Source organism: Acinonyx jubatus, chromosome E4 (genome assembly GCF_027475565.1).
Source record: "Acinonyx jubatus isolate Ajub_Pintada_27869175 chromosome E4, VMU_Ajub_asm_v1.0, whole genome shotgun sequence".
NCBI lineage: Eukaryota > Metazoa > Chordata > Mammalia > Carnivora > Felidae > Acinonyx > Acinonyx jubatus.
The window spans coordinates 36,942,065-36,967,943 of record NC_069395.1 but is presented as its reverse complement, the minus strand read 5'-3'; the positions used below and the strand labels follow the sequence as shown (position 1 = coordinate 36,967,943).

The 25,879-nt window shown below is 51.2% G+C and overlaps 1 protein-coding gene across 8 annotated transcripts; it reads left to right on the top strand.

Moving 5' to 3' along the window:
* Positions 1-9,564: 9,564 nt before the first annotated feature.
* Positions 9,565-25,622, top strand: RD3 (RD3 regulator of GUCY2D). 8 transcript variants are annotated; one of them, XM_053209817.1, is made up of 5 exons: positions 13,788-13,890; positions 16,497-16,593; positions 18,718-18,760; positions 19,283-19,592; positions 21,407-25,622. In XM_053209817.1, exons 3-5 carry the CDS (start codon positions 18,754-18,756, stop codon positions 21,702-21,704), a joined length of 615 nt encoding a protein of 204 aa, XP_053065792.1. In that variant the 5' UTR covers positions 13,788-13,890; positions 16,497-16,593; positions 18,718-18,753; the 3' UTR covers positions 21,705-25,622. The 8 variants fall into 8 exon arrangements, with proteins under 8 accessions (XP_026930290.1, XP_026930289.1, XP_026930291.1 ...); XM_053209815.1 differs by having other exon boundaries at positions 19,243-19,592; XM_053209818.1 differs by having other exon boundaries at positions 19,110-19,592.
* Positions 25,623-25,879: the final 257 nt, after the last annotated feature.

Genomic DNA, 25,879 nt, shown 5'->3' with positions numbered 1-25,879 from the left:
GGCTAATCTCAGCGGTGCATCTCCTCTAATCCTTACGACTCTCCAAGGAAGGTATTATTGCCCCCAAGTTATGGCTGAGACTCAGAAAACTTGGGACACAAAGCTAGGATCACACAGCAAACAAGTATTGAGTCTAGGCTTGAAACTAGAGAGACGTAAGTCTTTGAAGAGCGCCCTTCCTCATCCGTAAGGCCATCTGCCTCTATGCCAAGCTCCCACAAGGACAAGGATGGTTCTGGGTAACGCATCCCAGACACCAGAAAGCAAATGTTTTCTGAGGCTTCCTGAACTCAGAGAATGAGCGCTAGGATTCTCCACAGCCCCAACACTCAGGAACCTGCCTTGCCCTCCTTCTTGGACTCTGGAGGAGGAGGACGGCTATTTGTTAAGAAAATGAAACAAAGGAAGTCAAAGGGTTTTACAAATAGACTGGTCTGGTTGGGGGCGGGGGAGCGGTATAGCTCAGAGGTAGAGCATTTGACTGCAAATGGACAGGCCACTATGCAAATGCAACATGGTTGCAATTTACTTTCCCTGGTGGGCATAATGCCTCTCCAAGGAACTATGAGGTTGGGTTTCTGTGGTTAATCCTTCTTTAGTGAAGTCCTAAAGTAGATTGATCAAGCCCCACAATCACAGTCTTACACAACTTTCCGCCCAGTACAGTGTGCACCAAATAGTTTATTATTACACATTCCCTGACAGATCTTTTCCAACTTTAGATCCAAAGGGATCTAAAGGGATCCAAAGGGATCTCTTTTGTGTTGACAGATTTAAGTGTTAGGTGTGTGTTGGTTTTTAGCCTGTTAAGAAAACCAGGACAGGCAGAGAGTCTGAATTCTCTTACCCTTTGAGGAAATGGGCAAGCTCAAAAGAAGCCCTACCGTTCCCTCTGGGTTTCACATACGTCAAGAAAATAGTGTGAACTTAATGGAAACTGAAAAGCTATTGGCTAGAAAATAAATGAATAAACTTCTTTTTTCCTTCAAGAGTCCTTTTTTTTAAAAACATTATACTCTAGGTTTTTAAAATTTTTTTTAACGTTTATTTATTTTTGAGAAGAGAGAGACAGAGCATGAGCGGGGTAGGAGAGAGAAAGAGGGAGACACAGAATCTGAAGAAGGCTCCAGGCTCTGAGCTGTCAGCCCAGAGCCCGACGCCAGGGCTCGAACTCACGGACCTCAAGATCATGACCTGAGCCAAAGTCGGACGCTCAACCTACTAAACCACTCAGGTGCCCCTATACCCTGGTTTTAAAGGGCAACGTAACCATTATTCGAACACCTTGGAAAGAATCCCTGCACATATGAAGTCAAATTCTTCATCTAGGCTACTAAATTAATTCCAGCACAACACCAGGGGGTTCTTGGGTGCAATAAATTGGCCTTTATCCCCGCCTTTATCCACAAGTACACCCACCACGGTGGGCCCTGCTGTTTCTAGGTGAATTTTGGCATAATTATCGTCTTACGGCGGGATAAAGTCTGGGAGGTTGATGCAGCGTAATTTGTAAGTAGCCGCTCCATTGGTAGACAGCTAGATTGCTTCCAGTATGTGTCAGAACAAGCTTCAGAATCTTGGCTTTTCAATTCCTGTTCCCAATTTCCTCCCCAGGAGGTTTCCAGAGATCCCAGGCAGCTGGCAGAAGGCACTCAGCTTCCACCCAGAAGTCAAAGGGGCCCCTTGCCCCAGTGAGAAGCATGTTGGGGCCTCAATACCAGCTTGTAGCCTCTCTGTGTTGTTGCCTGTCTGTGGTTGATTGGATGGCTCTGCTCTTCTTTCCTGACTGGTTGTTTGGCAGGAGGAAGTTAAATTAAGCTTGTACTTTATCTTCTGAGAACCAAGGGCACAGGTGAAAGGAACTCTGGGGAGCCTGCTGCCACCTTCGGGCAATTTCTAGCAGCCAGCACAGGGTCTTACACAGCACAGGGCTCAGCCTCAGCTGACATCCTGACTTCTTCACCAGCCCTGGATTTCAGATTCAATCCCCCACCCCTCCTTGTCCCTGGGGTCCCTCGTTAATCAACTCACCAAGTACATCTATCTATGTGGAAGACTGCTGAAGCACCTTTTCCAAGCAGGCTTCCAGGATTATGAGAAGAGCAAGTAACATGGAATTCTACACAACACACACACACACACACACACACACACACACACACATACACACACACACACAGTACTTCCTTATCGCTCCAGATAAAATACTTGTAACACAGAGAAAATGAGATGTGTCTGGTGCTCACGACCAAGGCTTAGGGCGTACATGCCCATCTGATTTGTGGATGCCACAAAGGCAGCAATGGGCAGGGGAGTTTTGGAGAAAATGAGCAGAGATTATCATCCTGAGTTTGTTACCCACTCACTGTGCTGTGAGAGCAAGTTGCTTGACCTTTCTGAACTCATCTCAGCAGGTGTGGGAGTAAAGGGCATCTAAGCCCCTGCTGCTTTGGGACCCTCAGTTGAGCAATCCGGGGGCAAGACAGTACGGTGTGGGAGAGGGAGTGGGAGCTGGGGAGCCAGGGGCTACTCTCTGGGGGTGTCCTTGGATCTCTGCAGGCCATCAGCCCAGTGGCACACAGCCTTGCTCCCCTTCTCTGGCTGGAAGCCCCCGAGGGCACAGATAAGCCTGCCTTCTCCACCTTCACCCTCAGCACTGAGCCTGGGGCTGGCACAAAGTACCTGCTCAGCGAAGCTTTGTTGGGGAGATGAATGGGGGCCAGGACGCGCAGTGAAGGCCGGATGTGGTAAATGAAACAATACACTTGGAGTTCCTGGAGGGCTCGTGTAAGCTCTAGCCATTTATGAGTCTATCGTAAAAAACCTTGAGGGAAAGACTTCCAGAGAGAATTGTTCTCGGGCCTCTGTGTGTGACAGTAAGGCATCGGCTCTGACTTACGGGGGGAAAGATTGTACTAGACCGGCCTCTCTGTTGTCCTTGGCAGGTCTTCTCTGTACAAAGCCACTGGAGGAGGAGACACTCTGTTGATGTGGGAACCCCACGGAGGACAGGGTCACTCAGACCTGAAGCCTCTCTCTGTGGTTCACTGCTCAGTGTCACCGAATGGGCGAGCCCAGCCCTCAGGGAGGTGGCGGCAAGAGAGACAGCCCGCTTATGTGGAGGACAGGTGTCCAGGAAGCAGCAGGGCAGAGGGCCCCAGGCATCAGAAAAGGGACCTGGTTGGTGCTGGCAGAGAAGAGTCAATGTCCAAAAGGGGGTTGACAGGGTTTGCAGTGCAGGGTGTAATACCCCCCACCCCCCACCATTCAGCTTGTCCATAAACCCTTCAGTCAACTCTGGTTTAGGGAATAAGCATTTCCAGAGACTGAGGCTGAGCCCAGTGTTCAGGGTTGCAGAGACAAGAAGTGTCTACATGCTGGGGTGGCTGCCGCAGGGGTACTGGTCCTGCCCCCGTGCTCCAACAGCAGTGTCCCCACAACGACCTGCACCACCTCCCTGTTGCTAATGGTGTTTCCTGCGCATCATGCTACTGGACCTCTTGGTGGCATTTAATGTCACAAACGACCCCTACATTCTTGACTTTTCCCTTCTGTCTCTTCTAGAAGCAGAGCCCAGGACAAGGACATGGGTGCAGATCCTGGGGCTTGGGAGGTAATGGAGGAGGCGGGAGTGAGGGCACAAGAGAGTGAGACAGGAAGAAAGGAAACCAGCCTAGGGTGTGTTAGCAAGGTCACTGCCGAAGGCAGCAAGGTATGATCCCTGGGGACCCCTTGGGAATTGTAACGTCATGCTTTCCAAGAACTGTCAACCTGATGGACTGGAGTCTGGAGCATTTATCTGCCAGCTCCAACCCCCTGTAAGTTGAAGATTGTCCCCAGTGACACTAAATGCCCCATGTTTGGGGACTACACTTGTATGTGGGCCCAGGGGGCCTCCTCAGTCTCAGGAGGTTGTGAGCTCGAGCTAGGATGTTGTCAATTAAAGGAACATCAGACTTCAAACAGAACTGGACTCCAGAGCTGTGCTCAGAGCAGAAGACGGGCAGGGGGATGCGCTGGGGGCACCGGAAGCATCGTTGCTGCTATCCCTGGCCACCTTTCCCCCGTCTCTCTGGGGTGCTTCTCCGGACCTGTTGTCAATAAATATCTGCCAACTCTGCTTGATCTCCACTCCTTTTTCTAAACTTTTTTCTTTAAGTTTATTTATTTTTGAGAGAGAGAGACAGACAGACAGAGCACGAGTGGGAAGGGGCAGAGAATAAGAGGGAGACACAGAATCTGAAGCTGGCTCCAGGCTCTGAGCTGTCAGCACAGAACCCGACGCCGGGCTCAAACCTACGAAATGAGAGATCATGACCTGAGACGCAGTCAGACACTGAACTGACTGAGCCACCCAGGCGCCACTCCACTCCCTTTTCTAAATGCTCACATACTATTTAATACAGCCCAGGGTTTTGCCAGGGCCCTGGGATGGTGTCAGAACAGTATGGAGACACATGGCCAAGGGACGCTTATATTAGTTTCCCTGTGTTCCTTTGTACGAGTTTAGGCAGGACATGTTGCCAGGCCTCCTGGCGCTTTCTCAGCCTGCTCCTCTGGGGCCCAGGGGTCTGTCCCAGGCGCTCTCCTCTTGTGGTCCCAGCCCCTGACAACCTCCCAGATCTGTATCTTCGACAATCACCCCATCTCTGTCTCTTCCACATCCACACAGCTAGAGCTGAGCCTGGCTTCCCCGTGGGTGTCATGTCTCACCACCATCCATCAAAGTCAGAGCTCCCAGACAATCCCCCGTCCCTTGTTCTCCACGCCCAGTCCCTGCAGCCTCCTGGTGGTCAGGCAGGGAGCCAATCACCGGGCTGCCACCATTGCTCCGGACTCACTGATGTCCTTCCTTGGGAACGGACTTCAGAATCCAGTAAGATCCACATGCGATGTTCAGGCCTGCACAGTCATACCTTCTCCCAGGCCCCAGGGCACCCCTCCCCCATAGTCTCACGAGGTGCCTACCCCCAGGGCCCCCATCTGCTTGTGCCCCTTCAGGTTTGGTTCTCTCAAATGCAATGCCACATGGCAGGCCCCCTCTTCCCATTGATTTTCCGTGACCTGGCCTCCTCCCAAAAACATTTCCAGGTTGAGAGGAAGGGGCTCTCTGGCTTTCTTAGGCCGACCCTGCCTGGACCTGGGAGTAGAATGGCCAGGCTCCCAGACCGCCCTCCAGAGGCCCCCGGCTTTACCCACCTTCCCTGGCATGTGCACCTGAGCTCCTCACAGTCCATTCCTGCCTGGCTTGTGCCTGGTGCCCGTGTGTCCTTGAGCCTGTGACAATTCATCTCTTGGGGCTCTTTCGGGTTCCAGAAAGCCCAGGGACAGGTCTGTGACATTTGCTTAGCACAGGCATCAGGTTCAGGGTGCTCTAATAATAATCTTTTTTCTTAAATGTTTATTTGTTTTTAAGAGAGAGAAAGAGAGCATACATAAGCGGGGGAGGAGTAGAGAAAGAGAGAGAGAATCCCAAGCAGGCTCTGCACTGTCAGCACAGAAGCTGATACAGGGCTTCATCCCATGAACTGTGAGATCATGACCTGAGCTGCAACCAAGAATCGGACGCTCAACTGACTGAGCCACCCAGGTGCCGCTCTAGCTATCATCTTTAAATCACACATACGACAAACATGTAGTTAGCATGTGCTGGGGCTTGGGCTCCTTGCCCTTGAGGAGCTTGGACTCTGCAGGGATGCTGAACCAAATGCTCAAGAAACAGTGTGAAGCACAGCTGATTCTCATTATTTGAGATAACGATAACGTTCTCAAAGTCACTGCAAATGCTGGAATAGCAAATACTGAACAATCGCTCCTGGGGAAATACAGGGTTAGTTTCCTAAAAGCCTCTGGTCATGACATCTTTGCCGATCAATCAATATATAACCTTGTTGCATGTGTATTACCGTTTAAAGACACTTTACTTATATATAATGTCGATTCATTAACATTGAACTCATGGCCAACAGTGCCATAACTCATGCTTGAACTAAGCTTACATAACGTGTATTTTCTCTGTGAGGCACGTCACAGTGCTTAGGAACACTACAGAGCACTTCAGCACTGTACTTGGGGCCTTTTCAAGCAGAGAAATCACCAACAAAAGCCACCAAGTACGAAAAGTGTGGCACTAACTAGACCATGAAAGGGACACATGTTTATAGTAGGAGAGCTGAGACAAGAAGGCAGAGGGTAGCTTTGTTCAACCTCAGCTGGGAATGTGCTCACCAGGCAAGTCAAATTTTTCAATGCTTTGTACGGGTCCAGAATGACCACAAAAGTGCTGTGAGCATTGATTTGGGGATGACAGATTTTAGCAAGTAGGAACATTTGCAAATAGAGAATCCATGAGTAATGAAGATCCAGTGAAGTTGCAGGTTGTGGAGAGGATGGAGCAACCAGGAAGACAGGAAGGATTACCGGGGTTTACCACTGGAGCGAAATTTCAAGGGGAAGTGAGACTTCCCCAGGCGGGCACGTGTGGGGCAGAGGGTGCATTGTGCACAAAGTCATGAAACAATGGGGAGTGAGGTAGTTAATTTCTTTGGGATGAAGATGGGAGACCTGGGAGGGGACATGTCAGGAAGAGCTCTGATCTCCAGGAACCAAGGGAAGGGCAGAAAGGTCCCACATCCGTTCCTTCTCCGTTAGGGTAGGGCCAACTGCTGTGGCAGAGACACTCCACATGGCTTGACCCAATGCATTTCTTGCGCTATTAGAGCTCAGCATAGGTGACTGGCACGCGGCTTTCCACATAATTTATACCTTGGCTCCTTCCAAATTGTGGCTCTGCCATCCTTCAGAGCCTGAGTCCTTGCTGTCCATCAGCAAGCGGGAAAAGATGGGAGGTGGAGAATTACACTGGAGACTTCCATAAGTCTTGCAGTCGCACACATCCCTTCCACCCACATTCCGTCGTCATGTGGTGCTCCCTAGATGCCAGGGAAGCTGGGTAATGAAGTCCCTGGGTGGACAGCTGCTTCCCAGAAATGTGCCTACACTTGGAAAGGGGGCATGGATCTTTGGTGGATAGCTAGCTGTTTCTGCCATGGGCTCTCAGGTCAGTCTGTCAAAACACAGGGCAAAATCTAAAAGAAGTTGGTAGTGATTGGATTCTATGGAAATGAGCCATCTGTCTAGCACAGAGTAGATGGTCAGTTAACGCGGTGAATGAATGAATGAGAAATGCATTATGTCTCTCTCCTGAGTTCTGTTTAGCCTAATGTAGTTTAGCCTGAATGAGGAGCATTCAGGGAGCATTAGGGAGGAGCAGGGGAGAAGGACAGGGAAAGGGAGCAGGGGCTTAAGCCAGCCAGCTGGGAGGAGGAAGGCGAGCATTCACGTTTTTCCTGTAGTCAGATACAATGCTGCCTTTCCCTGGAGAAGGAAATGGGGCCACAGGAGTGGCAAGAGGGCTTCCTGGAGAGAAGAGGTGTGTGTAAACACGAGTGTGGTCTGTATCTATGAATATTATGTTAGTTTAATCCAATCTCATTCAGGATTTGGGCTACATGGACTTTCTGCAGGACTCTGAAAGCCCCATGCATGACCGAGCGGCTAGAAGTGGTTTGGAACCGTCATCACAGCCTGGAAGGAAGCCAGGGAGGAGGAAACAGGAGGAGAACCCCCATAAGGGCAGCCTGACATCTGGGATAGGGGATCTTCTCCAGTCTCCTCATGGTGTTTAATCTAGCCTTGCGCTCAACAGCTTCCTAAATCCACATCTCCAATTTATTAATCAAGCGCCATCTGTGAGGCAATGTCATGGGCCCCACTGGTGTTTCTCCATCTGAATGGCTGCTGAATATTTAACTACGCTTCAGCAACTTCCATTGATGTCAAATGAGAGAAAAAACAACCACCACCTTCTCTCTCTAGTACAAATTCACACTCAGCATGGATAATCACAAAGCCTCCACAGGCTAACAAATCAAAATAAATTAGCAGTCAACACAAACGCCAAGCCCTCTTTGAGCTACAGTGTTAAGGCAGCAGGCAAGGGAGGGACGGAGGGAGGGGATGACCGTCTCTCCTGGTCACAGCCATCACTGAAAAGTGCAAGAAAGGAGCCAGCTATGCCAGGAAGGAAGATACAAAAAAACCTGGTCATCTGTGTGCATGTTCTCCAGAGTCACAGGTCAGGGGTCCTGAAGCTCACCCCTCACCCCTTGCTGCAATGAGATCTTCCTTTTGATGGCTGACGACATTGACCTGTATAACCTCATTTACATTACTTGTGAGTGTGTGTGTGTGTGTGTGTGTGTGTGTATTTGAGGGTGAAGTATTAAGACTAATGTATGGCTCGGGGCACCTGGGTGGCTCAGTCAGTTAAGTGTCTGATTCTTGATTTTGGCTCAGGTCACAGTCTCACGGTTTGTGAGATCGAGCCCGGAGTCAGGCTCTGCATGGTTAGTGCTTGGGACTCTCTCTCCCTTCTCTGCCCCTGCCCAGTTTGCATGAGCACACGCGCACTTTGTCTCTCTCTCAAAAATAAATAAACTTTAAAAAAAAAGAGAGAGAAGGAATGGCCCAGATCCTGACTTAAGACTCCTGCTTGAGAAGATGGATGAGGGAGGCAGACTCACCTAGGGGATGCAACCACAGAGCAAGCACCAGGTGGCACAGCACCCAGGGAGAAAGTCAAAACACGCAGGCAGGCAGGTGGACAAGCCGAGTCAGTTCATCATAGTGTAATTTCTCCTTGGCTATGCGTTCTGCTTTATTTTCAACACAGTTAGGACTAGATGTGTCCAGAAGGCACTCCATCAGCTGGTACCTGGCACAGCATCACCTGAGATCTATTATAATGCAGCTCGGTGCCCATCACTGGAGGTCGATGCCGCTCACAGGGCGACATGCCTGCGTGTCTGTGCCCACTAATGTCTGGGGGGGCGCACAGCCTGGATACACTGGGCCCCTAACCAAAATAGTCTGCAAGCGATAAAGCGTCCAGAGCCTGGAGACAGACGGGAGGCTCAGACGCAAGTATCAGATACGGGAGAAGGGCAACAGAAGACTCCTGCCAGTCCCGCATTTACCTCAAATACCTCAAAATCCATCCCCATGATCCATGTTCCCTCTTCTCCCCAGATTATTTCTCAGCCTCACCTCTCCTTGAGAAAGTCAGCAGAACTTCCTGCCCTTGAGCTTGCTTGAGGGAAAGAGAGAATTTCAATTAGCAAAGAGGAGGACAGGTGGTGAGGCAAAGGCGAGGACATGGCTCTTCAGGGACAGCCCCCAGAACGTCCCCTTTCCTGGTGGAGGGCAGCACGTGGGAAGAGGGGAGCTTCACCAAGATGGAATCATCTGTCCCCAGCAGATGTGCCAGCCAGAGCGCAGTAAGGAATACCATCTGGACACAGGTGCCCTGTCACCATCTGGGTCTTCCCAGGCATCTGTGGCAGGTCAGGCGGGCTCCCTCTACGGATAATACAGCTCCAGGTGAAAGAGGCTTAGGTGGGTCGTCATGGCAACGCAGATCAGGGGTTGGCCCGCCTCTGAGGTTCACAGGAGGAGCTGTGGTTCCAGCCTCCTGAGATACACACACACACACACACACACACACACACACACGCTCCACTAACACCAGCCCGGGCTGGATCCCTCCTCTGGTCAGGATTGTTTTCTCTCTCAGCACAACTTCCGAGAGACAGAAAGAGGGAAGAGCATGAGGTAGCAGGCAGCAGCAGAAGAGAAAGAAGAAGAAGACGTTTAGAATATAGTCTTCCCTCCACCCCACCCTCCCCTGGACACTCTCTTCTCCCAGGCTGGGAAGCAGAAAGGTCCCCCAGCAGAACTTTCACCTCCGGAGAGGGTGACCTCAAAACGCCAGGTAAGAGGGTGGTCTCCCCAGGAGACTGTGGTTTCCCCACCTGAAGTATGGAAGCAGGAACCCAGTCCCGAAACCTTTTAGACATGAAAGCAGAGGCTGAGAGCTGGGAGGGGTGGCTTCAGGGCTGCAGCAGGTTGGGGACAGCCTACCGAGCAGTCTGAGTCCAGGGTCCAGATGGCCTCAGGGAGGCCTCATCGGTCCTAATCTGTTCCACAAGGGTCGGTGGATTCCGCAGTATCTTTAGGGCTGTGGCCTGTCCCGTGGGAAGCCATAGGTTCATCTGCTCTGCAAGCCCCAGCATTTTCTCTCCTGCTTTGCTAGGGAGGACCCAGTCAGGGGGAAGAAAGGGGAAACCCGCCAGAGATTTCTCTCTTCGATTTGAGAACTGCGACTTGAGTACCCACGAAGTCGGTGGAGCTCCTCCTCCATGGAGGACCACCTCCTCCATGACCGTGGTCAGTAGTACCTGAGCATTTGACCCCTCCTGGTTGCACGCGTGCCTCAGAACAAGGAGGACTCACTGCCATTCATTCATTCATTCATCCAGGAACCACTTATGAATTGCCTCACATGCCAGCAGATACAAGAGATACAGCTCTTGCTCTCCACAGAGCTCATAGCTAGCCGGGGGACAGAGAAAAAAACAATCAAAAAAGTGGGAAATGTATTTGTCACTGATGCCATGATATGATAGGCTCTCATGCCGGCACCAGCAGGCACCCAGTTTACCTCAGTGGGGGTCGGTGAGGGGCAGGCTGCAGGGGGCCCACCCTGGAGGTGAGTCTTAAGAGATGAGCAGGTGTTTGTCAGGTGAACGGAAACCCACAGATCAGCAAGTCAGCCCGAGTCAGCCCGCGGCTTGGTGGATTCCAGGTTATTTTTCTATGATGCCAAAAAGAAATAAGGTCAGTTTGTAATCTGTGAAGTTGGCCGTGGGCCTTGGCAAAAACAGGGCTGGAAGGAAGGTCACAGCGGGGAGCATTTACTCTCTGCACCTGCTTCGAGGCCTCCGCCCAGATAGAGGGTCTGGCTTCAGCAGGGCCATCCTGCCTGCTCTGTGAAGCAGTGGGCGATTTGGGACAGCCCAGCGAACTACCGCTCCATGCCCATGGGCCTGGGGGACATGCGAGGCAGCCCCTGCCCTGAGCAGCAGACACCCTGTTCAGCTGTTGGAGCCCTGCATCAGAGGAGGGGCCTGGGCCTGGGCGTGGCTCCCTTTGTACTGAGACAGCTGCTTCCTGGCCAGGACTGCACGGCCCCTCCCTGGTTGGCCAGGGGGCTGGTGGCCTGATCTCACCAGAAGCAGGTGAAGCTCTCATGCCTGCTGCCTGGGTATCGGAGGCTGGCTCCCAACTCCGAGGGCACACCCCTGAATGTTCCCACCAGAGACATCCCCGATCTCCTCTGGAACCAGACCCCTCCTCTTGCCCTTGAGCATGGGGATGGTTTTTCTAGACTATCTAACGAGCCACAGCTGGTGGTAGTGTCTCCCAGGGAGCCATGGAAAAGATTATCCTCAGGGATGTTCAATAGGCTGAAGGAGGAGCTCAGAGAGTGTGGGGGTGGAAAGGGTAATGAAGGGGAAGGGAGGGAGGAGAGGGAAAAGCAGAGAATGAAAGGGAGAGGGCTTAGCTGAGTGATGCCAAAAGGCAGAGAGAGCATGGGAGGACTTTCCTGCTGGTGGGGGTAAACTGAGGCTCCCCCGCCCGAGCTTTCCCTTCATCCAGGGGGCTCAGCTCTCCCAATGTCATGACCAGAATTCAGGCTTAGGGCAAGGCCAGGAACAAGGTTGGAGTCAAGCTTGCACCAAAACCACGGACGGGATCCTTTAGTTTTTATGGTACAGACAGACCCTTTTGGAAATCTGTAAAGGCTTTGGACATATTCTTAGCAAAATGTTTCTAAATGCATAAAATTAAGTCCATAGTATTAGGAAAGAAACCAGCTATACTGAAATGTAGTTATTTATATATATATAAATATATATATATATATATTTTTAAATCAGTTTAAGATATGGTAATATATGTGCCTCTCTATCAACATGTAAAAGAATAAAATGTAGTGGCAGGGTTAATATCACGATTTCACAGTAGTGATAAACATAAGCCATATTTTAAGAATGACAGCTTTCAAGTGTTACGAAAATACCTGTGATCCCTGCTGGAGATAAAGTCACCCATACAGCTCTGGCCGGTGTTGGCCTGCATTCATAACTGACAGAAATCCACATTTCAGTTAAAGTTAGTGAAAGCAGAGATGTTTTTTTTTCCTACCTGAATCCATAAACCTCGATGTCTCTTGTTAATTTATAAAGCACTTACGTGAACATCCTTTTTTGCTCTTCACAGTACCGTGGAGTAGGTACTCGTACTACCCCATCTTACAGACAGGGAGACTGAGGCTGGGAGCAGTGAAGGGGACTTGGACACAGGAAGCCTCTGGCAGGGAGGAAAAGGCATAGGAACTGGGGCTGTCTCCACGAGAGCCCCCAACCCCGGCCCCCAACCCCGGCCTGCTTCATCTGAGCTGGCGATCACCCCATCACCGGAGGGCAGGGCGGGTACGCCCTCCATCGAGCTGTTCCGCCGGGTTACAGCAGTGCCCTCGCGGACAGGGGGCTACACCGCCACCGGGCGCGCCCCTCCGCGGTAAGGTCCTTGCCCCTTGCCCCTCTCCCTGTTTTCCTTCCCCTCCTGAACGGGCGCTCCCTGATGGAGCCCCGAAGCAGGCACAGTGCAGGCTCCCTCCACACTCCCACCTGTGTGTGCGGGGCCTCATGGGTCAGAGACCGGCCTGGGCCTCGGTGTCCACACCGCAGACCGCGGCTCCCCACTGCTGCACCCACGCCCCTCCGTGGAGAAACCCTGCAGCGCTTCAACAAATCTGACAGAAAGCAGGCAGAGGGGCTGAGGAGAAGTCGAGCCCACCACCGGGTAGAACGAATTGGGAAGGCTTCCTACAGAAAGTGAGTTTTGAACTAGAGTTTTCCCCCAACTTTTAAATTGTGAATATGCTCCAAGATGCAGGAAAATTGAAAGACTAATGCAGTAAACATACATAAAATCCCCTAGAAGATGGACCGTCACTACTTTGCCATAGTTGCCCTGTCTGTGTGTGTGTGCGCACATATATAGGTGACATTTTTCTCAGGAACTGGAAGGGAGGACATTGCAGACATCAGGACACTTCAGCCATGGACACATCAACATGGCCTCCTAAGTTGGGCAATTTGTCCACACTCCCCTACAACCATAACACCACTTTTATACCTAAGAAAATCAACACTCATTCCCTAACCTCCAGTTCATATTCAAATTTCCCCCAAAGTCCTGTTTTAAACAAGGATTCAATCAATGTTTGCGCATCAGAGGCAGGTTGTAGGTGCCGTTGACTGGGAAGCAGGTATTCATGATGGGAAGGTTCTGGAGTCACCACGGTGCTGGCGAGGCCTGGCGGTGAGCGGGAGTGTGAGGGGACCTGAAGCTTATACTGAGGAATTTGGCTTTGCCACAGAGGGAGGGGGGTTAATCCAGATTTGGGGGGTAGGGAGGAGTCAAATCCACATTGTGCAAAGTGCCCGGAGAAGACGACTTTTGCCGTTCTGATGAACCCTCTGGGTGTCTTTGTCATACCACATTTGGCCATCACGTTCTTCCCCAGTCACAACACAAAGTCACAACACAGACTCACATGGGGGCTCGGCTGTGGGTCAGGTCCTGGGGATGCTGTGAGCTAAGCCAATGACCTCTGGCATCTGGGTAGCCAGCCTGACTCTCTGTCCTGGCTGTCCCTGCGTCTATCCCTCTTTCCCTCCTTTGCCCTTTTAAGAACCTAATCAGAGCTGCTGAAGAGCCTTCCGGGACAGCAGCTGGCACCAGAGACAGAAATAGCTCCGGCAGAAACCTGGTCTCTGTCAAAATCTCTGGCCCCAGTGAGGGCTGGGGGAGGAGCATGGGGGGCGGGGAGGGGGGAAGATTCAGAACCTGCCCCCTGCCCTCAGGGGCCCCCACCATCTGGACCAGAGACGCTGAGAGCCCACAGAACCCAGCACCTAGGTGAGGTCACCCCGCCCATCCCCTGCCATCTGCCGTGGGGTGAGCACCTGTCTTGAGAGGCCAGCTGGGGTCAGGGGCACAGCCTTGAAACCAGGGGAAAGGGACTCCACCCAGGGTTGTACTTTAGGCCGCATTTTGGCCTTTTTCTGGCCTCACCCACCTGAAGCAAGGAGTCTCGGGGTTAGGAAGACGTGCACATCTTGAGGTCACTTCCCTCCAGATCAGGCCTTAAATTCTGAGACCCGGGACTCCCTGGCCAGACAGTCCCCAGCCTACTTCCAGAACGTGAGCAAGTCCCCTCCAGGGCCCCGTCCCCTCAGGGTGAGCCACACCACCAGTGTAAACAATCCCAGGTCTGCGGAAGTGGCAAAGAAGTGGTTGTTGGTAGGCGTGCCGATGGGCCTTGGACCTGAAGGCTGGGGTGTCCCCACACCTTTGCCAGGCCCCTCAGGGGGTGAGAAGAGTAGGAGTCAGGCTGGAAGCCAGAGCCAGCTCAACCCACACCTCCGTGTTCTAGCAGAGCCCTCTCGGGAGTCCAAGATTTCTCAGTTTGAATCTGAGCCTCCAAGTTGTTATGAAGGTACGGTTGACAAGGAAGCAAAACATATTTTATTTAATAGTTCGTTAGCCCAATTTGTAACTTACGGATATTTAGATGCATGAATGTGAGGTTCCATCTGCGATACTGCCCGAGTCCCCTAGCAAATGCGTGGTGCCCTGGCCGGGCCTGGAGTGGCCTTGCTGCCGCGTTCTGGAGACCAGTTTGGGGTGGAGAGGAAAGTCTTCAGTGCCTCCCAATCCTCCCTTTCTGTGCTCCCTCTGCCACAGGAAGGCCCTCCAGGCCGGGCCCTTCCTTCTCCTGCTGCCTCCTTCCAGCTCAGGTCAAATCCAGGCTAAGAAGAAAAAAGGCTCTTTGAGGGGGCAATGCTTGACCCTAAGGTGAGTCCCTCAGAATAGGTCTTAGGAAGGATGAGAAGTTTTGGAGTAGGAAGGGGCTCCCAAGGGGGCAGGGTGGGGGGCCTGTGGGGAGAGAGAGACAGAGAAAGAGAGAGAGAGAGAGAGAGAACAAGGACTAAAGCACCACAAGGCAACCCCATCCATCACTCTGGGATTAATCCAAGTAAGTACTGTACTCCATTTACTTATGGACACTCGCCATAGGCCAGACCCCTGCTGGGTGCTGGGTAGGATGATACCCAGGACCTGGTTTCTCACTCGGTCTGGACCGGTGCCAGAGATCTGTTGTGTAGCAATGTGCTTACAGTTCACACTCCGTACACTTAAAAATGTTTCAGGTGGTAAATGTTATGTCATTTGCTTTTTTTAAATTATTTTTTAATGTTTATTTTTGAGAGAGAGAGACAGAATATGAGCAGGGGAGGGGCAGAGAGGGAGACACCGAATCCAAAACAGGCTCCAGGCTCTGAGCTGTCAGCACAGAGCCCAACGTGGGGCTCAAACCCACAAGCCGTGAGATCGTGACCTGAGCCAGAGTCAGACACTTAAGCAACCGAGCCACCCAGATGCCCCTATGTTATTTGTCTTTTTTTTTTTTTTTAACCACAATTAAAGGAAAATGGAGTGGAGATTGGTCAGAAGGACCAGCCCTGGGTTGCCAGCTAGGAGGCAGCAGCTGTAATATATCTGGCAGATGGGCAAGGCCTGAACTAAAGGAGGGAGAGAGAGCGGACAGACTTAGGAGAATTGTAATATTTAAATTTGAGAGAATCAAAAGGAATTGGATGCAGGACTTGACAGATGAGGCAAAGGGATGAGGTGATGCCCACTGGCAAGCAGGGGCTACGGAGAAGCAGCAGCCAGTGGGGAGGGAAGTGGGTTACGGTGTGAGTGGAACCTGCAGGGGGAGGTGTCAGGAAGCATCTGGTCACCCTGACCTCAGGTTGAAGAGACAACTGGCGTATGGATTTTGATTTGGGAACTATCTCCACTGTCAGTGGAGACGTGTGAACGGATGAGGCCGGTTGAAATGAGATGGACAGCCTGAGATGGAGCACCAGGGAACAGCAACAACCCAAGGAAGGCCAGGGGAGGGGTGCCCATAAGGGCTCTGAGAGGGAGTCCCAGGAGGCAGACGGAGGCAGGATGTAGACCCAGGGTTGTGGTCTAATGGAAGCCAAGGAAAGATTATTTCCACAGGGAGGAGAGGTCAGTGGGCTGGGCTGGGCAGCCTCAGGTGAGTTGGGACATGTGCTAACCAGTCGGCAGGGGTGTGGTGGGGGGGGGCTTCTGGGGGGGAGGGTGTACGTGGCAGGTTACACTAAGAGACCATTCAAGGGCGTCACATCCCTCTGCCTTGAGCCTCACCAGTCTCTTTCTCCTCCAATCATCTTCCAGGGATGGGTGCCCAGCATTCAGGTGCAGGTGCAGGTGCAGGATGAACTGGTGATAGCGGGGAGGGGGGCGGGGATGTTGGGGTGCAGGGGTTGAGGGAGGTCAACCAAGGAAGTCTTCCTGGGGAAGGAGGGCCAGGGCCAGGTTTGGAAGCATCATTGGGTGAGGCTCCATGGGGCAGAGAGGGAACTATTCCATCAGGGGGTCCCCACATGACCTCTGACCCCACAGCTCAGCCAGTGTCTCATCCTCAGGAGGGATCTCTGAGCGACAGGAGAGTGTGGTGCCATGGGGGCCAGAGGAGACTGTCCTCCACGTGGCCGCTGACAAATGCCCCCTCACTTGGGGAAGGTCAGATCTGTGGGGACTTGCTCTTTCACCATCATGCATGCATGCATTCTTTAATCATTCATTCCTTTGTGCATGCATTTATTCACTCATTCATTCGCAGTACTACCCAGCACCAGGCATGGAAGGATGATTAAGGCACAGTCCTTGCCCCCATGTGACACAGAGCAGGGGGTGGTGGAAGGTAAATTGTCACACTCCATTAAGTGTTCCTGGTGCTATGAAAAATGTCTGTACAGGATGCTTTCAGGGTACCAGCTGGAAAGTGGTCACATCAGGAAACGCGTGTCAGAAGAGTTGCTGACCCTAGAGCTAAGTCCCCAGGCAGAGGAGGGAGGGACACTGGAGAGAGAGTATGGAGCTGTGGGTGGCCAGCATCTTCGGCAGCACCTATGGGACTGTTCGTCCATCTCTAGTTGGGGTGCCCTTCATGAGGCACCATGAAGACACCATTCACTCTTTTGATATTAAGCATCAGCCTGACCCATGCACTTTTGAAAACACAAACACAGTTACAAGGTGTCCTTTTGCCTGATTCAATCAGATCCCTTGGCCTCGGACAGAGGATCCTGGTGCTCACGGCTCTCAGGACAGAACATAGCCCACCCCCCCAACCCATTTCCCCACACTACAACCCAGCCTCAATTATTCTGAACACACGAAGCAGTTAAGGGTGGAGAAGAAAAGATCCTAACTGTCCAGACCCCAAGGACAGGGTCTGATGGTCTGTCCTTCTCTCCCAACCTCCCAGGAAGGGATCAGGGTGTAATCTGAGGCCCCCACTCATGATAGACTTAGGCTGAGTGGAAGATGAAGGTTTTTAATTTCCTAAATATAATGGTTGCTAGGGATTGTTCATGAATAAAGAAGAGGTTTGATTCTGTGCCACCCCAGAAGGCTATTGTTACCCCATAATACTCTTCCTCTTTGTGTCTGATTCTCCAGCATTAACAATTCATTTCTCTGCAGGGTGGTGGGAGGGCTGCCTAAAAATGTATGTGTGTCCATGCCTCATGGCCATGTTGTTGAGGCTGAGTTTATCAAATCACTTTCCTCGGCCTCTGGGGGGTCTGGGCAGGAAGAAGACCATTGGTGCATGGAACAGAGGGTTCCCCAGAGGGGGAAGGTCATAGAAAAGGCAGTTGGGGCATCTTAAAGACCCACTTCAGATTTGGGCCCAGGAATGGCCCTCACCTTCACTGCTATCAGAGGAACAAACCCACCTCTGACAGGCATTGGGGTGTGTCTGAGATGGCAGTTCATGTATCCATCCAATCATGTATCCATCCACCACCCATCCATCCGTCCACCCATCCACCCATCCATCCATCCACTCACCCACCCACCCATCCACCCATCCATCCACCCACCCACTCACCCATCCACCCACCCAACCATCCATCCACCCATCCATCCATCCATCCATCCATCCATCCATCCACCCATCCATCCACTCATCCATCCATCCATCCATCCATCCATCCACTCATCCATCCATCCATCCATCCATCCACCCATCCATCCACTCATCCATCCATCCACTCACCCACCCACCCATCCACCCATCCATCCACCCACCCACTCACCCATCCACCCACCCACCCATCCATCCACCCATCCATCCATCCATCCATCCATCCACCCATCCACCCACCCACCCATCCATCCACCCATCCATCCATCCATCCATCCATCCATCCATCCACCCATCCATCCACTCATCCATCCATCCATCCATCCATCCATCCATCCACTCATCCATCCATCCATCCATCCATCCATCCATCTATTCATCTAGTCAGTCAGTCACCAAACCTGTATTGCACAAGCCCTTGTGGATATATGAGTTAGGGTCTCTGCTTCTGAACCCGACACTCCTTGTATCATGGCTGGGTTCGCCACCTGGGACACCTTCTCCATCAGTCCATGTGTCTGAAGCCTGCATTCCCTCTTCACCCTGCTCTCGTCCACAAGCTTTCCATGACCCCTGTCATCACCCAGAGTCACTCCTTCTGCTCCCCATCAATACTGATGCTATGCTTCATTAGTCACGTTTACCTCTTTCTATTGATATCTGCTGGAAAGCAGGGTCCCCGACATGCTTTCTTGCTTGTGTTCCTCCCACAGGTGTGCACACAGTACCTGATTAAGGCTTCTGAATAAATGAATGGTAAGTTGTGTCTTTTGCAGGGTGATGTCAACCCCATACAGTTCCAAGCTTCCTTCAGCAACAGGTTGGGGCATTAAGAAACTCAGGGTGTTTTCCTGTCAGGTTAACATAAGATGTAGGTGTGTATTTTTCCCCCTTAAATCATAGGGATAAGACTGTGCTCAGCCATACACAGTATATTTCCTTCTTTGTTTGGAATTAGCAGAGATTCAGGAGGGCAGTGTCTCTGGGCTCAGCCATCTGCGTGCATTAGGGATCGTTATAACGTGAGACTACTTGTACGTGGTGTGCAGAGAGCCCCGAGTTTATTCACAACTGCTTCTCACGACAGCCCGATCTTGTCTTACAGAATTAGAAATGATTGCTCAGAGAGGTTAAGCAACTTACTTGAGGCCACCCAGCTGTGAGGGCGGAGCAAGTCTTCTCTCGCTGAGGTCCCAGCTGTCCTCCCTCCCCCTTGTTCTCCCCACCTTAACTGACAGAGGGGTCCAAGGAAGACGCACTCCTGCCCTGTCTCGGCAGGGCCTGGGGGGGCCATGTCCCTCATCCCATGGCTTCGGTGGAATGAAGGCCCCCCGCAGCCGTCATCCCGGAGGCCGGCTGAGATGGTGCTGGACACGCTCATGATGGAGCTGGCGGGACAGATGCGAGAGGCGGAGAGGCAGCAATGGGAGCGCAGCAACGCGGTCAGGAAGATCTGCACCGGGGTGGACTACAGCTGGCTGGCCAGCACACCCCGGCCCACCTACGACCTCAGCCCTGGCGAGCGGCTGCAGCTGGAGGACGTCTGTGCCAAGATCCACCCGTCCTACTGCGGGCCCGCCATCCTCAGGTAACCCCTGCCGCTGGCACCGGGCCCAGCCATTGCACTGTGGGCTCCAGGGGTGTGGCTGCCGTGGCGGTGGCCTGAGGCCACTGGACCGGGAGCCGGGGCACCCAGATGACCCAGTTACCTGTTAACAGGAGCAAGGCAGGAGGCCAACCCTGAAAGATCCCAGCCCAGAGCTGGGGGTTCAGAAGGAGGCAGGAGGCAGCTCCCGGAGGCACAGGAGTTTTGACGGGAGAGAACCCCGGGCCTTGGAGCTTTCTGTTCTCCCCGCCTGGCTTACATGTGCCCTGGATTTTAACTTAGCCGGCTCTTCCTCCTTCATCAGTTCATCTTCTATGTTACCTTCTTAGAAAGGCTTTCCAGGTAATCTCTCCAAAATTGAGTTTTCAATTATCCTATTTCAAGCCAGCTTTCATATTAGCTTGCCTAAGGGGGCTGTGCACGCACGCGTGAGTGCATGTGTGCGTGGGCTTGTGTTGTGTGTGTGCGTGTGCGTGCGTGTGCATGCGTGTTTGTACAGCATCCGGAGGCCTGGGGCACTGAACATTTAGAGATTTAGAGCGTGGGTACCACAATGCTCATGAATATAAATGTAACCTTGCTAAAGCTTGGACCCACATGGCCCGGTCCTAGTTGGATTCATGTGATGTGGAAGAAGTGTGGTTCCAACAACCAACAATAATTTCCAAAGTCACTCAAGTTCTTTAGCTGCACTTCCCCAAGCACTCGTAAAGGAATACAGATCCACAGGAAAGCATCTGAACACCCCACTTAGTCTCCCCACATCTTTAGTCCCCCGTCTCTTTAACCAACACAAACATCTATTGTACACCTTTTTTTTCTTGAAAATTCTCCTTAAAACTCCTTCTTCTTCCGTCCTAGCTACACTCCTTTGGATTTTGTAGTCTTTTCCACCCCCGGCCCCCTTTCTTCCTCCAGGATGAGAATTCTTACCCTCTCCCGTTTCTCTTGTTCTATACCAAGGAACCCCCCCTCCCCCGCCAAATGTACCTACTTCCAGAAGCACCTGGGGAAAGGGGTGGGGTGAGTCGTGGGGGGGGGGGCGGGGAAGCAGGGGGGTTGCTGACAGAATTCAGGCTGGTAAACCAAACCTCCTAAGTGAGGTGGAGGCTGGGGACACACATGTGTTCATGATTGTCCGCTCACATTTCCTGTCTCACTGCTGAAAAGTTTGAGAGGTCCTGATTCTCAAGGTGGTGGAGGAAACCAGATGTTAAATGGACTCGCTAATAACTGTTATTCATTTTGAGCTCTAAGCAAAGACATTTGAGGCAGAGGAAAACCTCACCCAGTGGGTAGCGTGGAGCTATGGAAGGAGTATCGCAGGCCAGTGCCATCATCAGATACACATTTGGGAGAGATCGCTCTGGCCAGGGGGCAGAGAAGGGTGGGAGAGGTTAGCCAGAAAGCCTCACATTGGTAAGGCCGGGCCATGCTAACACGGAAGTGGCCTACCCTTAATACTCTGGCACCAAGAACCTGAGGTTAATGTCAGGATCTTCACCTATGGTAACTCTTTAAACCCCACAGAAGGGTTTATGACCCCAGTTTACAGATGAGGAAGCTGAGGCCCACAGAAGCCAGAAATAGCCGAGCCGGGAGCTGAACTCAGGATAGGCTGGAGCAGCGGGGGAGGTGGGGTGGTTTCTGATTGACGTCAGAAGCGGGGAAGTGGCTGAACCGGGAACTGGCCCCTGGGCGTGCACGGGAAGCCCCCGGGGTTAGACCCCCCCCCCCCCACCTGCCACGGGCCAAGCCTCGTGACTCACGCACAGCCCTGTCCGCTCTGCCCGCAGGTTCCGGCAGCTGCTGGCCGAGCAGGAGCCCGAGGTGCGGGAGGTGTCCCAGCTCTTCCGCTCGGTGCTGCAGGAGGTCCTGGACAGAATGAAGCAGGAGGAGGAGGCCCGCAAGCTGACGCGCCAGTGGAGCCTGCGGCCCCGCGGCAACCTGGCGCTGGCCACCTTCAAGACCCGCGCGCGCATCTCTCCCTTCACCAGCGACATCCGGACCATCTCGGAGGACGTGGAGCGGGACACGCCGACGCCGCTCCGGACCTGGAGCCTGCCCGAGTTCCGGGCGCCCAAAGAGGACTGACCCATGCCCTACCCTGCCCGGGAGCCGAGAACACCTGCGGGAGGGCATGATAGGCCGGTGACCGGGTCCGAGTCCTGGAACCTCCCCACCTGCCCTCGACAAGGGGCCCAAGAGGTGGCCCCGTCCCAAGACAGCCCTGTAAGATGCAGCAACCCTCTGGCCCACACTCTGCCACCAGCCACACGGCTCAGGGTCAGGCTTGGAGCCGCAGCGGGCCCCCCTTCCTCCCTTGCGAAAGTCGAAAGTCCGCTGCAGCGTCCCCTTCCCTGCCTCGCAGAGATTCAGGGTTTTGGCAGACAGACCCCGGCCCCATCTGTCCGGAAGGGGAAGACTTGCCCTTTTTGCCAAGACCTGGGTTCTCACCCCCAATTCAAGGATGTCCTACTCACCCCCTCACCCTGGGTAATGTGGGACTTGTTGGGTGACGTCCATTCTTTGCTGTGACTGGCTGGTTTCACCACTGCTGATGGGTCACAGCCCCATGGTCAGGCAGAGCTGAAAGGGACCACAAAGGCCAATAGGTCCACTGTCCTCAGCTAGTGAAATGCATAAACGGAGGCTCAGAGAGGGCCTCATTCTTACACCTTAAACTGCAGCCAGTGAGGTTGTTCCTGTAGGCATAGTCTCTGCCCCTGAGTCCTTGAGTGCTGGGCTATGATGGGACAGACCCAAGGGCCATGTCTCCACCTCCCTGTGGTCTGACACATCTCTTACCTTGGAATTGGCATGAGGGTCTAAGGTGGCTGGGATCAGAAGTAGGCTACCCTTGCCCCACCCCAGAGTGTCATCATGTAGGATGTAGCCAACACCTCGCAGCTCCTTCCGGAGGTAGAGCTTCAAGGCCTTCCTACTCACTGCTCTGAGAGCCCAGGTCTCTGATTCCAGGGCACCTTCTGTATCTGGTCACCGTGCTCTTTGGCTGTCCTCAAGGAAAGTGATGCTTAAACCCCTAACTAGCCTCAAAGAACCAAGTGAAAGTTCTAGAAGAGCCTCCCTACAGGCTTCATTTGGTGTCTTTCCATTTCTAATATGGTTAGACCTTTATAATGGACATGTGGTGCTCCGGTGTCTGGAAAGTCTAGTGGCTTCCTCACATACCCAGGGCTGAAGTGGGGTGTGTGGGATGGTGGAGGAAGTGTCTGTCCCCAACTATCAGTGCATGCTCAGAAAATGCAAGTGGATCTTAATGTTAGTCTAAATAAAATGCCAGGAGATAAGTCAACAGGGAAAAAAAATCCATATATTCCCTGACCAAGCTCAGTAGAAAAAAACTTTTTTAATCATCTGGTTTGGGATTATTTTCATTCAAGTCTGGACAGAAAATCATAAGATGGTGGAAAACCCCGTATCGAACACTGTCAAGATGAAGGAGTTGTCTCATTACATAATTGGTGGCAGTTGAAAAACACTTAAATAGGGGTACTGGGGTGGCTCAGTCGGTTAAGCAGTCCAATTCTTGATTTCAGCTCAGGTCATGATCTCATGGTTTGTGGGTTCGAGCCCTGCATGGGGGTTCCATACTGAGTGTGGAACCTGCTTGGGATTCTCTCTCCTCTCTCTCTGCCCCTCCCCCTGCTCACACTGTCTTTCTCAAAATAAATAAAATAAACTTAAAAAAAAAAAAAAAAGAAAATCGCCTAAATAAAAATATATACCTCAAACATCTTACATATTTTATGTTAAGACGTAGGAAAAAGTTCATTCAATTGCCAAGCTGTGTTCATTATTTTGTGACATGTGTGGATTGTCTGACGGGAGATCCACACGTCAGTTTTATTGGCCTGTGTGTACTTTAACCATACCAATAAGAATAATGGGCACAAACAAGTTTGGAACAAGCAGAAGTGACCCTTGGTGAGCAGACAACTCAGTTGGGAGGGGCGGGGAGAGTTAGAATAGGATCGACTAGCTGTGAGCTTTCTGGATACACGGGATGTGGGTCAGGGTGTTTTTTCTGAGGGAAGGAGTGTCAGGGTCAACCTGATTGTGGAGGAGATAATTCAGAGGAGGTCAGTTAAGAGAATATCTACTGTTTTCCTCCTTTCCCACCACCTTACATGTCCCTATCCTCCCCAAAGAAAAAGAAGATCTGAGACTTTCAATGCTGTGTGCTTCTTTTTAATGTTTATTTATTTTGGGGGGGGGAGGGGCAGAGAGAGGGAGAGAGAGAGAATCCCAAGCAGGCTGCGTGCTGTCAGCACAGAGCCTGATGCAGGGCTTGAACCCAGAAACCATGAGATCATGACCAGAGCAGAAACCAAGAGTCAGATGCCCAACCGACTGAGCCATCCAGGCGTCGCAACGTCCTATTCTTTTTTAAGGTGAAGTAACGGGCCGTCCGTGAAAGCCTTCCCTGACCACCTTGGTCAAGACAGAACCCACCAGCTTCAGACACCGGTTGTCCTGCAGTGGATTCCAATCGCTCCTCTGGATTCAAGTCATGAAAAGAGAGTAATGATCTCTGACTCAATTCCTATATTTAAATCCCCAATAAGAACAAATAAAAGAACAGGCGCCTGGGTGGCTCAGTGGGTTGAGCATCGGACTTCAGCTCAGGTCATGATCACACAGTTCCTGAGTTTGAGGCCCACCTCTGGCTCTGTGCTGACAGCCCAGCCTGGGGTTCTGTGTCTCCCTCTCTGTCTCTGCCCCTCCCCCACTCGTGCCCTGTCTCTCTCAAAAACAAACATTAAAAAAAAAAAGAACAAATAAAAGAACAAAACAGTTTGAGAGCCTCCTTGTGAGCGTGTGGTAGCGGCGGTCACAGTTGGGCAGGACGGGTAGAGCACGCTCAAGGCCCCGCAGGGCGGCCCTGGTCCCCTCAGCTCAACACCACCAGCCACTAGAGGGCGCCAGTGGGGGCTTGGAACCCTTGGTGATTAGATTTTATTTTACTTCGCGGAGTTTTTAAAAATCCTATTATGAAAATTTACAAACAGAAGAAAGGGATAGCAAAAGGTGTAAGAATCCCCCATATGTCTGTCACCAAGGCTTAGTAGTTATTAACATTTTGCCATATTTGCTTTAATCTATTTTTTGGTGAAGTATTTTCAAATAAATCCCAGGCAGGATGACATTTCACCCCTGAATACTTCGCTCTGCATAGCAAAGGAATAAGGGAAGTTTCCTGCGTGACTCCAGCACAATACTATCGCTCCCAGCAACATTAACAGTAATTCCTTAATATCATCTAATAGCCAGTCCATATTCAATTTTCCCTAACCATGCCCAACAAGTGATTTTTGCAGTTTCATTTCTTTGAACTGAGGATCTAATCAAGCCTCACACATTGACACAAAATTTATAATTTGTTTTATACTTGGTCAGATAGCATTTATTTAATTTCACAATGAAGAATTGCTTAAACAAAGTGTTTATGGAACATTAGTGTTAATATGCAAGAAGTTAATGACTGCACATAAATGAGAACAACTCTGTAAATTAGCCTAAGGACGCTCTTTACTCAGATCCTTGTTATTTTCATTTGATTAAAATTCTTCCACAGCAACCAAGATTCTCTAATACCTTAAAAAGTAATGTTAAAATATGGATAGTGGCAATATATCTAATTTGACTTTTCATTTGATGAAAATGCTCTCCATGTCTGTGTGCTTTATTTTCTGAGACATGTTTGCAAATAGCAACCTTAAAGCCTCCTCTTTTCTTGCCATACACTAAAATGTATCAAAATAACTCGGGGGAAATCTCAAGAATTCTAATAGTAGGTAATAAAAATAGTTTTTATTGCCATTATTCAACATGTAGTGAAATTTTGGTCTGTCTTAATATTCATATGGCTCCCCAACATAACACAAAATGTTATTTCAAAATTTATTTATCGACAAATCATTTTTAGGCAGTTATTTTAAAACAATTTAACACCTCACATCATTTGTTAAATGGGGAAATTGGCATCTGTTCCTTTTTACGAGTGTTATTGCATAGAGTATTAAATTAACATGATTCTATTTAGTCAGGTGTTAATCTAAAAATAAAAACATTGACTAAAAATCATGACTTTACCGTATTCAAGGCAAAAATAACAGAATGATTTTTTAAAGTTTCTAAAAATGTCTGAGAGTTTTTATATTCGTGAGAAAGGCATTCACAAGCCAGCAGAAGTTGGAGTGTTTTCTAGCACATTTGATTGTATTGCGTTCCAGTTATAATTCCCT

What these genes read in the sequence shown, in the direction of transcription:
- RD3 (XM_027074488.2), top strand. An exon ending in TGCGGGCCCGCCATCCTCAG is followed by an intron (nt 19,593 to 21,406) that starts GTAACCCCTGCC and finishes CTCTGCCCGCAG; the next exon opens with GTTCCGGCAGCTGCTGGCCG.